At 36.7% G+C, this 14542-nt stretch overlaps 1 protein-coding gene across 1 annotated transcript; it reads right to left on the reverse strand.

Moving 5' to 3' along the window:
• Positions 1-10641: 10641 nt before the first annotated feature.
• On the reverse strand, positions 10642-13335 carry LOC131596243 (photosynthetic NDH subunit of subcomplex B 3, chloroplastic). Its single transcript, XM_058868847.1, has 6 exons — positions 13150-13335; positions 12964-13077; positions 12499-12552; positions 12264-12326; positions 11725-11787; positions 10642-10945 (listed from the first exon to the last, which is right to left on the reverse strand). Exons 1-6 carry the CDS (start codon positions 13297-13299, stop codon positions 10910-10912), a joined length of 480 nt encoding a protein of 159 aa, XP_058724830.1. The 5' UTR covers positions 13300-13335; the 3' UTR covers positions 10642-10909.
• Positions 13336-14542: the final 1207 nt, after the last annotated feature.

Below are 14542 nucleotides of genomic sequence, written 5' to 3' on the forward strand. Positions count from 1 at the left end.
GTGTATTATAATCCCAAGCTTGCGAGTATCTCATTAGAGTCTAATGTTATCCCTAAATCCGCACAGGCTATCCTTAGGATTATATCTACCGCACGTCCGCATTGCATTGCATACAAGGAGTCATAATAGACAAAAAATAAATGAGTCCTTTGCATACGCGTGCATTCGCATTTTCATGCGTTCATACATTTACATTCACATTTGCATTTCTACCTTCGCCCGCATCCATACTTACCGTGCTAGCCGGTTTCCCGAAACGCCCAAGGAAATAAGAGGATTATCACCTATGGGGAAAGGAGGATAAATTATTAAGAATGATCTCGGCCCTACTACAAAAAGAGGATGTCTTCCGCCATGCCAATTACATGTCCATGCCTTTTCAAAACAGGATTATAAATACAATAAAGGTTATCATCGAGCAATGATTAGTTCAACAACGAAGTTCCCTCGTAGATACACTCAAGGGGTAACTAGTCATAAAGGGGTTCATCTACGAACATAGCAAATTTACAAGAACGCTCTACGATAGCCTGGGGGCAAAGATCAATCCAACTGGGGCAACACCCTGAACGAAGATGCTTAACTACGATGGAAGGAAGGCGACATATGTTAATCCCCCACCAAGGGGCAAGAGGGTCATACGTTCTCTCTATCAGTCTACAAACTCTGGAGGTTACAAATGGTGTGAAGCTATCCTTAGAAAAAAAAGCAAAAGAGGTTCAGTCAAAGGAAACTCATGAAGCTCCGATACGACGAAAACCCACCGCTAACAATTTATTCCCGACAGGTTTGACGTGCCCAAGGAGAATTCGAGACTACCCTTCACTTCTACAAGTCCATGAACTAAGGAGTGAAACAAGTCCAATGAACTCACAAAGGAGATTGCCCTTAGGATCAATAGGTTTTACCATTTCAAGTTGTAATTTCTAGGATCACAAAGTGTTATTTGATGTAAAACGTTGTACCTATCGAATAGTAATTCAATAAAATGATCATGCATGTTTTGAAATCAATTCTTTCTCTTCGCTCTTACATTACTACGACTTTCCGTTTCAAATTATCACTCCCAATTATTAACAAACTTGAGGGAGAATGACGAATACAAATAACTAAGTCTCGCTAAACATATGCTTTCAAGGTAAGACCAAGCCGAGGATGTACAGGCATTGTTTCAAATCCCAAACAGTGGAGCTATAAGGATGTTAATCTCTCGTTACCCCCTCGAGCCAGGAGTTGGAGTTTGTTTCTACTTTTCAAATAAACCTTGATTTTAAACCAGGGGCAGGGTAGATTTCGATTAATTCAATGGTGTATTTTGGTTGTCAAGAGAATCAATCCATCCAAGCAAGGATTCAAGCAAAGTTCAAGCATATCTTCTTCCTCGCATTCATCCAAGATGGAGGAAGCAATGGAGATAACATTGACAACAATATTCTTCCTCAAAACATCATTCAAGATCGAGGAAGTATCAAAGTCGAAGCTTACAAATCAAATCAACATGACGGTCACAACAGTCAAAATATCCAAGGATCAATATTTCCAAAGGAGCATTCAAAAGAAAAACGCCCGCTAAGTCAAAATGGAAATTTCCACGAAAGAAAACAAAACGACTTAGGCAAAGTTTGGGCATCCCGATGGATCAAATTCAAAGGAGTTGGTTCATGCAAAAAACAAGGGATAAAAACAAAGGCGAAATACAAAGGATAATCTTGTGACTGCCACAGCTTCTCATAAACGCTTGGATCTTTACAACATTTTTCAGTGCTTGGATCTCTACTAAGGCCTCCGCGCAACATCAAAACTGATTCTCTTACAAACAAAGCACATCCATTGGATTAGCGAATTTTAGGACTTGGAGAACATCAAGGAGAAAGGGGTGGGCTAAATAAATTTTGAGCCTTATATCCATTGTTTCTTAAAACCGTGAACCAGACCAAGATACAACATTCAAAAGTCCTAATTGAGGCAAGGTTAACTACGAAAGCATATTAAGCAGGATTTGTTATACTGACTCCTATGTTTGTTAACACTATTTCTAATCACTACGCTTCTTCAAGCATTCATTTCTAATCATTCAACCTTAATTCATAACGAACCTCGATTTCAAAACTTGCATTTGCATTACATTGAAGTTACTTCTCAAAAGGTACAACACCGTCTACGAATATACACTTAGCATAAAGGTGATCATTTCTGATAAAGACTCTTGAATGGGGAAACCACGTCCAGAGGGTTTTCCTAAACAGAGGCATACAACCAAACATCCTATTAACTAGGGGAATTCTTCCGAAGGTTCAATTGACTTGGGTTACATCTCGAAGCAATCTCAATCAGGGGCAGGTCAAACATGGGAAGAATTCAAATTCAAAAGGATATAACACTATGGGTAACCCTCCATATCTGGGAAGTCAAGGGCATACCCTTCAATCTAAACGTCGAAGCATATGACAAGGTTATTTCCTGGGGCATTTCCCTCATAAGCATCTTCTTCCACTAAAATAATGGGGCAATGGATACTAAATCCATAAAGCGCACAACAAAAGACACTTTCATATTCTGCAGTTTCGAACAAATCTTCCTCCTAACTACAATCTTCAAAATTCGAACAAAACAGGTATTGGGAAATCGCGCTAGCATCACACCCTACCTTATCCAACAACCTCACAACATTTCGCATACGCTTTGGTTATCAACAACATATCATTCGAGTACCATGCAAGTACATATAACTCATGCATTACATACAATGGCTGTTACATTACACCACACCTTTTTAGGTAGTCTTCTTTAAGACAAATCCTATGATCATTTCCGATAACCTTTTTAGGTAGTCTTCTTTAAGACATTCTTTCCTAAGAACCTCTTCAGGTAGTCTTCTTTAAGACATTCCAAGAACCCTTTTTAGGCAGTCTTCTTTAAGACATTCTCTTTCTACAGGTAGTCTTCTTTAAGACATTCTACGAACCTTCCTAAGTAGTCTTTTCTAAAGACATCCATTATCCTTTCCAAGAACCTTTTTAGGTAGTCTTTTAAGACATTTCTTCCAACCTTTTCAGGTAGTCTTATAGAAGACATTATTTCGTTCCACTCGTTACATCAATCAACATATGCATAAGCATAAGCATTATCCCATGCATCGAAACATCCAATTCAGAACTCTGGTGCTAAGCTACATTGTCCACCTGCTTCCCGGTAACCTTACCGATGATAGCAACCCTGCTGAACATTTCATAAAACATATACATACGCATTAGCATATACATATCATCTAACGTATTCACATACTGCATATCACAGAGGTCCAATTTTCATGTACAAATTCAAATCCTATTTCAAATCCTATTCAAGTTCCTAGTCCAATTCCTACCTCCAATCCTATTTCAATTCCTATTCCAATTCCTATTCCAAACTGATTCCCCATCCTATTCCCAACTCCCATCTTTCGAATCCTATTTCATATCCTATTTCTAAATCCTATTTCAATTCCTATTCCAAATTTCCAATTCCAAACCCCAGCTTTCAAATCCCATTTCAATTCCAATTTCAAATCCTATTCCAATTTCAATGACAATTTCAAACCAAAATCGTAGCCCTCGCGTTACGTCTTATCGCGGCAGTTGTAACGGCAATTCCAAACCAAAATCGTAACCCCCGCGTTACGTCTTATCACGGCAGTGATAACGGCAATTTCAAACCAAATCGTAACCCTCGCGTTACGTCTTATCACGGCAGTGGTAACGGCAATTTCAAACCAAATCGTAACCCTCGCGTTACGTCTTATCACGGCAGTGATAACGGCAATTTCAAACCAAAATCGTGACCCTCGCGTTACGTCTTATCACGGCAGTGATAACGGCAATTTCAAACCAAATCGTAACCCTCGCGTTACGTCTTATCACGGCAGTGATAACGACAATTTCAAGTTCAAATCGTAACCCTCGCGTTACATCTTATCACGTTAGTCCCTTGGCAGTGATAATGGCACCTTCAATTTCAAGTTCAAATCGTAACCCTCGCGTTACGTCTTATCACGTTAGTCCCTTGGCAGTGATAATGGCACCTTCAATTTCAATCCAAACCATTACAAAGTCCAGTTCCCGTCTGGTAGTCAGTTCCCGTCTGACCGTTACATCCTATTCCAATTCCTATTCAAACTGTGACTTGTTGCGTTAGTCCCTGAGCAGCAATAAGTTATGTCTTATCACGTTAGTCCCTTGGCAGTGATATGACACCGAGTTCTTTGGTACGTTAGTCCCTTGGCAGTAACCAAGACTCATTTCAATTTCAATTTCAAATTCAACCCCAACCATGACTTATTGCGTTAGTCCCTGAGCAGCAGTAAGATTATGTCTTATCACGTTAGTCCCTTGGCAGTGATACAAAGCTACGTCTCTTTGCAAGTAGGGATTTATTTTCCCTGATCACAAGGTTTATCAAACAGTTCTTCAATTGGGTTTATCACATTAGTCCCTCGGCAGTGATCTTCTTCAAAATTTCAACAATAACAAGCAAGGTTCTATTTTTCTTTTCGGAAGTTACTAACTTCAACTAACATAGCTAATAATCATGCATCATTCGACTAACATATCTCATTCATACATAATGCATATACATACATCGCTCTCATTTATTTTGAGAAGCTCACTGCATCATACATCACATGCATCATAACATTGCATAAAATTCAGGTTGCCTTTTCAGGCCGTGTTACAACCAAAACACAATGGTCCCTTTCAAAAGCATTTGCTTCACATTCAAAGAAAAAGAGAGGGGTATTTACCCTGGATGCCATCTTTAAGCCCATCTACCGCAGAACATCCTTCCCAACAAGTGCAAATTTCGGGGCATTCTCAGTGTCCAATCATCTTCCACCTTTAGATCACGATAGGTAGACGTGCCTATCTGACTCTTCAGGTTTAAGAAGATTGAACAGGGGCAGCTGTCATACCCCGAAATTTGCCCGATCAGATCTATATCTTATAATTCATCAAGGGTCAAAATTAAGAGTCATGGGGTTTGACATTCCTATTGTCAAACCCGCCCTCTTATAAAATATCCTGAAAAATAAATGGGGTGCGATTAACAGGTGTTTCAAGGGTTTTATCAATTGTTAATATTATTTTCCTTTTACTAACATTTGCGTTTTTTCCGGATTATTATTAGTAATTTTTATTACTTCTAACTATTAGTATTTAATATTATTAATTTTATTATTAATATTAATATTAATATTAGGTGATATTATTATTAATATTATCTAGGGTTATTATTATAGAATTTGTATATATTATTATTATTAGTTAGTATTAGTTTTTATTAGAATTAGTATTAATGTAAATATTATTATCATTATTATTAGAATTCCTTTTAATTTTTTTTAATTATTAAGTTAATTGGGCAATAGGCCCATTAGAGGTAGAAAACCCTAGTTTTGATTAATATAAATAAAACTTTTTTAGTCAACCAGTGGGGGACATTCGTTCAACTTAACTAATCCTTATTTTCTCCCTCACACGTCCCACTTTCATACACAAAAAAAAAACCTGTCTCCAAGATGCCAATTCGATTCTCAACAAATTCACACAACTAACTTGTCTTTTATTCACAGTAGAGCCAACAATTTAAATGCACTACAAACCTTTCCCATCAAAAGAGTTAACCATTATTTTCTTTCACGTATATACACAGTACTGATGTTCATTAACACTATTTTTTGTCTTTCCAAATAACCAAATCATGGCCATGTAGTATTCATGCTTCACTATAGCCAACAAACCATTAACATCATCATCAACAAGACGCATAGTACCTCATTCAGATCTGATCCGCATCATTGCATACCAATTTTCACTTTTCTAAAACATAGAAGGAGGAAAATCATTGTTGGCGAGATCGAAACCCGCGCGAATTCACAGCCACGATTTCGCTTCCTTCGCCAACGCCATCTGCAGAACCACCGCGCTCAGCCCCGACGGCAAGCTCCGACACCGCGCGCCTCCAACAGCCAAAGCGGCAAGCTCCGATCTACCACTTCCTTCAACGCACAACAAATCTCCGCCGCTTCGGAACAACCATGCCGACACAGTTCCGGCGAGCACTCTAGCAATCTCCCCCCACAGCTCTCCAATCGACGCTCGAGTTAGTGTTCTACTTCCCTTGCTATTATCAATCTGAGATTTTTGTTTGATTTTGTGTGATGTTTAGAAGAATAAAGGGGTAAGTTGGAAAGAGGAGATAGATCTAGCATTTGTTCTTGTTCTTGGTACTGATAACTGACGGCATGTCTTATGTTTGCTGGCTTTGGTTATTTTATTTTTTAGAAAAAAAACACGTGTCATACTTGTAGTGGACCACTTAAATAATGGAAAAGTAAAATAAAATGATTAATCATTAGAATTAGGAAATTTCTTTTTACAACTAATTAAGTAGATATCTACGTTAATTTCTTGATTAAATTCAAACTCCTACATCATTATCAAATAAATCATTAATATAAAACATATAAGTTAAAATTTTTAAATAAAGGTTTCATTAATTGTTTTAATCGAATCAATCGATTGCGGTGATTAACGACCAAAATTAATTTTGTCACGCAAGGATATTAGGATTTAATTTATTATTCGTTCCGACTAAATCTATTAGTTGCAATGGTTAATAATCGATTAGTTTAATTAATCAAATCCTATAAATTAAAATAAACTTATTTGGTTAAAGGGTTTCAACCATTTTTATTGGTTGCGATGATTAGCCTATTTTCTCACCTTAAATTCATTATTATTTTTAATCGAATCATTCGATTACGAGGGATAATGATACAAATTAATTCATAAAAAATTATTAAAAAATACTATAATTCATTATTAGTGATAATTGAATCAATCAATTAGAATTGGTAATGATACAACTATTAATCGGTTAACTATGGTAATTCGAATCAATCGATTATCGCGATTAATAGTACAAATTAAAACCAGGGTTGTACGCCCAAACCTTAAAAAACACTAAACCACAATACTACGGATTTTCATCCCTTCAAATATTGCAATGTTCACAACTACGATAAGGTAACTCAAAATACCTTCGAACATTCGCATTTCAAAACAACTTCAAACCACATTCAATTCAATTCTAAGGCGTACAACCCTGTGCCCGAACTACGTAGACTCTGATCCTCCATAAGGAGGTACGTAGGCACTTGGCAACAAGGCGAGTCCCCTTCCTTCTAAATCTCATTTTTTCCCGATTTATTTCCCTTAATTATTTAACCCTCGAAAGCATAAACCTCACCTTAATACTCTTAGCCATAAAACTGTTACCTTAGATTCAAAGCCATTTGAAAGGGTTGAGGGTGCCTAACACCTTCCCTCGACCTGAATATAGTATCTTACCCTGATCTCTATACTGCGTAGGGTTTCCTATTCGCCCTTCAGAATAGGTGGCGACTCTCTAAGCTATAAATTTTTAGGCAGGTTGCTACACCACCATGGCAAGCAACATTCGAATGGACCTATGCTTCACAACAGGAGAGAACACATCATTGAAGTCGACACCTTCTTTCTGAGTGAAACCCCTTGCGACCAGCCTTGCCTTGTATCTTTTCGACGTCACTCCTTCAATTCCTTCCTTAACTTTGAAAATCCATTTACAGCTGACTAACCTTGCCCCAGCAGGTTTCTTGATCAGTTCCCAAGTGTGATTATCATGAAGAGATTTCATCTCATCATCCATGGCCTTCAGCCATTCAGTCTTATTTTGACTCCTCATAACTTCCTTATAATCTCTAGGTTCATCAACAAGAACCTCACTGGCAGAGATTAATGCATAAGCTATAAGATCTGCATACCCAAGTCTCTGAGGTGGTTTGATGACTCTTCTCGACCTATCTCTCGACAATAGGTAGTCATCGTCAGTTTCCTCAACTTCCTCAGCATCTTCTGCTTCTTCTTCGACTTCATCAGGGACATGCAATTCAGCATCAACATGCTCCACCTCAACAGGAATCTCTACCTGTTCCAGCTCTTCGTCAGATGTTTCTGTATTTCGACCAACATCATCAGTTTTCTTAAAAGCCATTTCAGCTTCATTGAAAACAACATATCGACTGGTGATACACCTCCTGTGACCTGGCTCTAGGCACCATAGCCTATAAGCTTTGACTCCTTCTGGGTATCCCATGAACATGCATTTCAGAGCTCTAGGTTCGACCTTGTCTTGCCTAATGTGAGCATAGGCTATGCAGCCAAATACTCTCAGTTTGTCGAGATATGGTGGATGTCCCGACCAAACTTCTTCAGGTGTCTTCATATCTAACGCTGTCGAAGGACATCTGTTTATCAGATATGTTGTTGTCGCAACAGCCTCAACCCAGAACACCTTCTTTAACCCCGCACTAGTCAACATACATCTGACTCTCTCCAAAATAGTTCGATTAAACCTTTCAGCCAAACCATTTTGTTGTGGAGTACCTGCAGTAGTTCTATGCCTTGCAATACCAGAGGTAGCACAAAAACTGTCGAATGCCTCATTGCAAAATTCAAGGCCATTGTCGGTTCTCAACCTCTTGACCTTTCTGCCAGTCTGATTTTCAACCAGAGTCTTCCAACTTTTGAAATTCTCAAAAGTTTCATCCTTAGTCTTCTGGATGAATACCCATAATTTTCTGGAATAATCATCTACTATGGATAGGAAATACCTTGCCCCTGAATGTGATGGACACCTTGCAGGCCCCCAAAGATCAGCATGGATGTAATCATGGGATCCATGTGTTCTTTGTTTGCCTTTGTTGAACTTCACTCTGCAAGATTTTCCAAGTACACAGGGTTCACAAAACTTCAGCTTTTCGACTTTGTCTCCACCAAGCAGATTTTGTTTCCCTAATTCGACCAAACCCCTTTCACTGACATGGCCCAATCTCATGTGCCAGATTTCTGTTTTCGACAAAGGTTTCGTGGATGCAACATTTGTCGAACCACTTACAACTTCAGCCTCAAGGGTATACAAGCCTTGTTTCTTCACGCCTCTCAAGACTTCCTTCGAACCCTTCATGACTCTTAGGATACTTTTCTCTCCTTGAAAAACATATCCTTTCTTGTCGAATTCACCAAGAGAAAGCAGATTTCTCTTCAAATCAGGAACATACCTGACTTCAGTCAACAACCTTATTGACTCATCATGGAGCTTGAATCTCACAGATCCAACACCTGCAATCTTGCAAGCCTTGTTGTTTCCCAGCAATACTGATCCACCATCTTGATCACATAATTCCTCGAACAAGTCTTTGTTTGGAGTCATGTGCCAAGTGGAACCTGAATCCATAATCCACTCCTTCTTAGAGTCACTGCTTGAAACCACAAGAACATCAGATGATTCGAAATCATCTTGAACAATGGCAGCGTTGCCATTATCCTTACCTCCATGATATTTCAGACGTTCAGGGCACACCTTTCTTGTGTGACCCTCCTTCTTACAATGGTAGCATCGAATGCCAGATGCTTCGCCACTGTAAGACTTCGACTGGCTTTTGCCTTTCTTCTTGTCGAACTTACCATCCTTTCGTAAGAGTTTTCCTTTAACGGCCAAACCTTCGCCAACAGTCGAAGGTTTATACTCCTTTCGTTCATTCAAGTCCTTAGAGTACAAGGCTGATTGAACTTCTTCAAACGTCAGGGATTCCCTTCCATACAAGAGAGTTTCTTTGAAGTGAGCATGTGATCGAGGCAAAGAACACAATAGTAACAGCGCTTGATCTTCATCATCGATCTTCACATCAATATTTTCAAGATCAAGAATCAGCTTGTTGAACATATCCAACTGTTCAGCCAATACTTTGTCTTCAATCATCTTGAATGAATACAAAGCTTGCTTCAGGTAGAGTCGATTTACCAGCGATTTGGTCATATACAAACTTTCAAGTTTCACCCATAACCCTGATGCCGTCGTCTCCTTTGATATCTGTCGGAGAACCTTATCACCAAGGCTCAACAAAATTGCGCTGTGTGCTTTCTCGATCATAGTTGTCTTCTCCGCTGCCGTTAATGCAGCATTCATGGCTGCCTCTCCCTTCAACGCTTCCAAACAACCCTGCTGAACCAGTAGGGCTTTCATCTTCAAGCGCCACAGACCGAAATCATTCACTCCGGTGAACTTTTCAATCTCATACTTTGTTGATGGCATCTTCTCCACGCTCACCGCACCAATTTGTTTTGAAAAACGATACCAATAACAAAGTATAATAGGGAATTATAGGGGAGAAGAAAGAAGAGGAACACAATAATTGGTTATAACTGCTATTCTTTTACTTTCTCTTAGAACAAGATTACAAGTTTACAAGAATAACAAATAACCTCTCTCGCCCCAAATTAGGATTTGCAGCTTAGCAATGATGAGAGACTAGTATGCTATTTATAATAAAACCTAACATACTAACTAATGGGCTTTTTCCACAAGGCCCATTACACAAGCCAACTTAATAAACAAGCTAACTTAACAAATTAGGGTTTAAACACTAAAACCTAATTTAACATGCTAACAACCCTAGCATCTTCGACACAAGCATGTGAACAACCTTCGACTTCATGCTTAACCCTGTCGAATCAAGAAGCTACCCTTCGGCCATACTAGAGTTCGATCCAATATCTCACAAAAATTAAATAAGAATCTATTGTGACAATAGAGCAAATTAATAGTATTTAATCAAATTACAAAGATTGAGAATGGACCATCCAAGCCCAATATAGGTCCATTAAGAAAAAGCCCAATATAGGTCCATTAAGAAAAAGCCCAATAGTAATCAAGGTCAGCACATGTAGTGGAAAGGATGCTGACAGTTTAAAACCAATTTTTTTTTACAACATTATACTCAAATCTGTAAGGGAAATTATACCTTATACATAATACTTGCCTTGGTATGTTACTTCTTCCATTGAGGAATCCTTTGAACAACCACCTAAAACCCAACATAGCAAATACATGAATCCATTATAACTACTGTACTTAATGAAAATCAGTCATAATTAACATTGGAATTAACATTATTTCATTCTTTTAAGAAAAACATACAAACACAAGTACTGAACAAGATTCCATAACTAAAGATTCCATATCTAACAAGCATAAGCATATTTTTCTTTCCAACAAGTCTGTCTTTGAGAACGTGTAAGACGGATTACTGTATAAGATCTAAAATTTCTCACAGTTAAACTGTACCTAAATAGGATCTCATAAATCTTTGTCACTGCTAAAATGTGATTAAATAGGATCTCTAATTGTTTTGTCATGTTGAGCAATGATTAACTTATAAAAGACTTCCAAAAACTTGAGATGACTTTGATCCTAAGATAAAAAAATTATCAGAGCAGTAACCTTCATCAAATTGAAGAAATTGGCATCCAATAAGAACAAACCATAGATTTTATTCGAAAAATATATATCTAGAGTTGTATAGAACTCGAGTACGCGGCACCAAAACAAACTTAGTTAAAAGTATATCCGAACATTAGCCCTTAGTCGAGGCCAAAAGACTTGTCAGTCATCCTGTGTGGCTTTGATCCGAACAATAGCCCTTAGTCTAGGGTCAATGTACTGAGCTCAAGTCCGGGACACTGGCTTTGATCCATACTCTAGGGTCCTCGGGATTAATTTTTATTTCAACACTAAACATGAGATCCAGCTCAATTTTTATTTAAAAATATATATACTAGAAAGAACGATTATTTTGAAAGATACCTTGCCAGAGTTTTCCTTGTTCCCAACAATAGTTTGACAAGCCAGTCTCCAAGATTCAGGTTTCTGTTTCAAACAGCCACAGCTCAAAAGATTACTAAATTTAGCACAATATTAAAAGCTCATTTTGATTATGGAATGCTACAAAATAACAGGGTCTTAAATCACCTATACTTCATTATTATTGCATCAGATAGGTTTGAAATGAGTTAAACTCAAAGTCCATAATTTCAAAGAGATTATAATATTTCTACACTGGCTTAGGGATCTTCAAATCAATGTTTTAAAAACCTGGTTAGCAAGTTAAATCACTTTGAAAGTAGATTGTGAATCAGTTACAAGTTTTTCAGAACATCATCCAAATAAACTCAAACTTCACCAATTATGGCTCAAACATTTCACTAATTCAATATACGCGATTGAATTTTCAAACAAAGTGATTCCAATAGATTAGAATATAATGTGACAGGAATGATCATCTCTCAAATACTAGTAAAAAACTAGTGTTTCATATATGTGCATAAGAGCCACACACAACATACCTTCTTAAGATATTTCAGTTCCGTATTTGTCCTTTCATTTAAAAGATCCTTTCCTTCAATTATCTGCAAAAGATGAATCAATATGAAACATTGACACGTGCATGTACACAAACACGTCAAAACCAATAATAACTTGAGTTGATAAACAATCGAAATTACACACAATGTCATGTTTTTTATGTTTTATAAGCAGCACAGGGTCATGTCAATTTGATATGAGAAAGAAAATTCATACCTCGACAATGCAAGTTCCACAGCTACCACCTCCCCCACAGTTCATCAACTTCCCCTATTATAACACTAAAAATTAATTTACAAAAACCACAATAATAATTAAACAAATTCAACGACCATGTTTGTTCAATTGTTTTCACCAAAAATCAAAATTCAAGATTCTCAAATTTCAATCTATCTTCGGATGTAACACAAAATCCTAATTTTAATAGTTTGCGAAGTCAAAGCAGTCTCAGTCTCAGACAATATTCACGCTGCAACGACTGCGATGTGTGACAGAGTAACCCGTAATAACCAGCAATATCTTCTAAGATAATGGATCCATTTGTTTTTTGATATTTTCTTAACCTTAAAGATTGAATTTAATTCTCTTAAAAAAAAAAGTTTGAATATAGTAATTAAATAAAAGAAAAATTAAAAAGAGATAAAAAAAAAAGTGATTGAAAACTTGTGGTGTGAAACGTACATAGGTGGCATAAAGTTCAATCTTGTTATCCAACATGATGCTCCTCATCAACTTCTCGCCGCTAACTGCTTTTGCTTTATCCACCGGGAACGAACCCTCGCCGTCCGGTTTAGGCTGCAAACAAACAATTTTCATTTCTACTTGGATTTGTAAACTAATTGTAGTAATAATTAATGCCGCACTTACCGCAATGAATTCGAGTTCTATTTCGGGAGGAGATTCCGGCGAATTTGAAACGAAGGAAACTGAGTTTGGTCGCCGACGGGGGAAAGAGTTTGTTGGATTTTGGATGCCGGCGGTGAGTGGAACCGGAGTGAATATGTTTAAAGAAGCCATTCCCTTTTTTTTTTTTTTTCACATTAATTCACTAAATCACATTAATTCAAAATCACATTAATTCACTACATTATTATTTTTATTTTGGGCATAAAAACAATCAATAAAATTGTTTCTGAAAAAATTATTTATTCAAAAAGGAATTAATATTTTTTTTAAAATAATTTTTAATTCACTTTCAACATATTGTGTAAGTTTGTTTAAATTGCTATTTTAATTGACTTTCAACATATGCATAATGAATTAGATTATATGTCATTATCAGTGCTATAAAAAGTTTTACATTCTCTTTTATATTTATTCTTTTTGCTTTAAAGTTTCAAAGATTAATTTACTCTATTTTTATTCAATTACAAGGAAAGTTAGAGAAGGACAATTTATATTTCATGTTCTTATTGTATCAGTGGAATGTACTTTTTTGTTTTGTAATATGAAAAAAATATGTATTTTTGTTATTTTCATACATTTATATTTTTACATAAAAATACAATATATATCCATAATTTGTCCCGTGCATCGCACGGGTAGAAGTAGTACTAGTTATTTAAAGATAAAATATGAATAAATAATCATTGCGACACATCACCACTAATTTTTTATTTATTTATACTTTTATAGTTTTATATAGGGCTGTTATCGGTCCAGTCTGGTCCGAATATTTGTTATCTCGAGAATCGGACCGAAATAGTAAACAGGTAAATTCGGACGGGGTTGAAATAGTGTTGGATATTTTTTTGACCGAAATCGGACCGTTATTTCATATATCCGACAAAAGTGTCCAATAAATATTCAATATAGTATTTATTTTTGGTATCGGATAAAAAAATTATCTATTCCCATACCAAATAACATTTCGGCTAGTTCAGTGGTCCGATTTCAATGAACTAGTTTTCGAGTGATTTTTCGGTTCCATAGTCCAATAACAACGCTAGTTTTATAGACTATTATCCTGTTACATAACAAATGATCCATTTAAAATAAAATAATGTTATAAAATGAATTACCCATTTTAAGGGGGATTTCACTTTCCCCTTAAGTTTCTAAGCATGGGTGTAGTCTTTCTCATCTTGTATAATTTACCTACAACCATAACGTACTTTGCCACTAACCTCCTTATCTCCTTTGCTTCATCTTCGTTAGAGGACAATTGCTCGTTTATTAGGTACCAATAAGCACCAATCAAGAACATGAAAAAAATTAAATATTTTATTTTACTTTGTCTTGTACTAATTGATTCAGTTTA

This window comes from Vicia villosa, linkage group LG4 (assembly GCF_029867415.1).
Source record: "Vicia villosa cultivar HV-30 ecotype Madison, WI linkage group LG4, Vvil1.0, whole genome shotgun sequence".
Classification (NCBI taxonomy): Eukaryota; Viridiplantae; Streptophyta; class Magnoliopsida; order Fabales; family Fabaceae; genus Vicia; species Vicia villosa.

Excerpts from the sequence above, each read along its gene's own strand:
- LOC131596243 (XM_058868847.1), bottom strand. The coding sequence starts at position 13,299 with ATGGCTTCTTTAAACATATTCACTCCGGTTCCACTCACCGCCGGCATC. Across the intron at positions 11,788-12,263 it reads AACTGAAATATCTTAAGAAG|AAACCTGAATCTTGGAGACT; the intron begins GTATGTTGTGTG and ends TGTTTGAAACAG. Across the intron at positions 10,946-11,724 it reads ACAAGGAAAACTCTGGCAAG|GTGGTTGTTCAAAGGATTCC; the intron begins GTATCTTTCAAA and ends GTTGGGTTTTAG.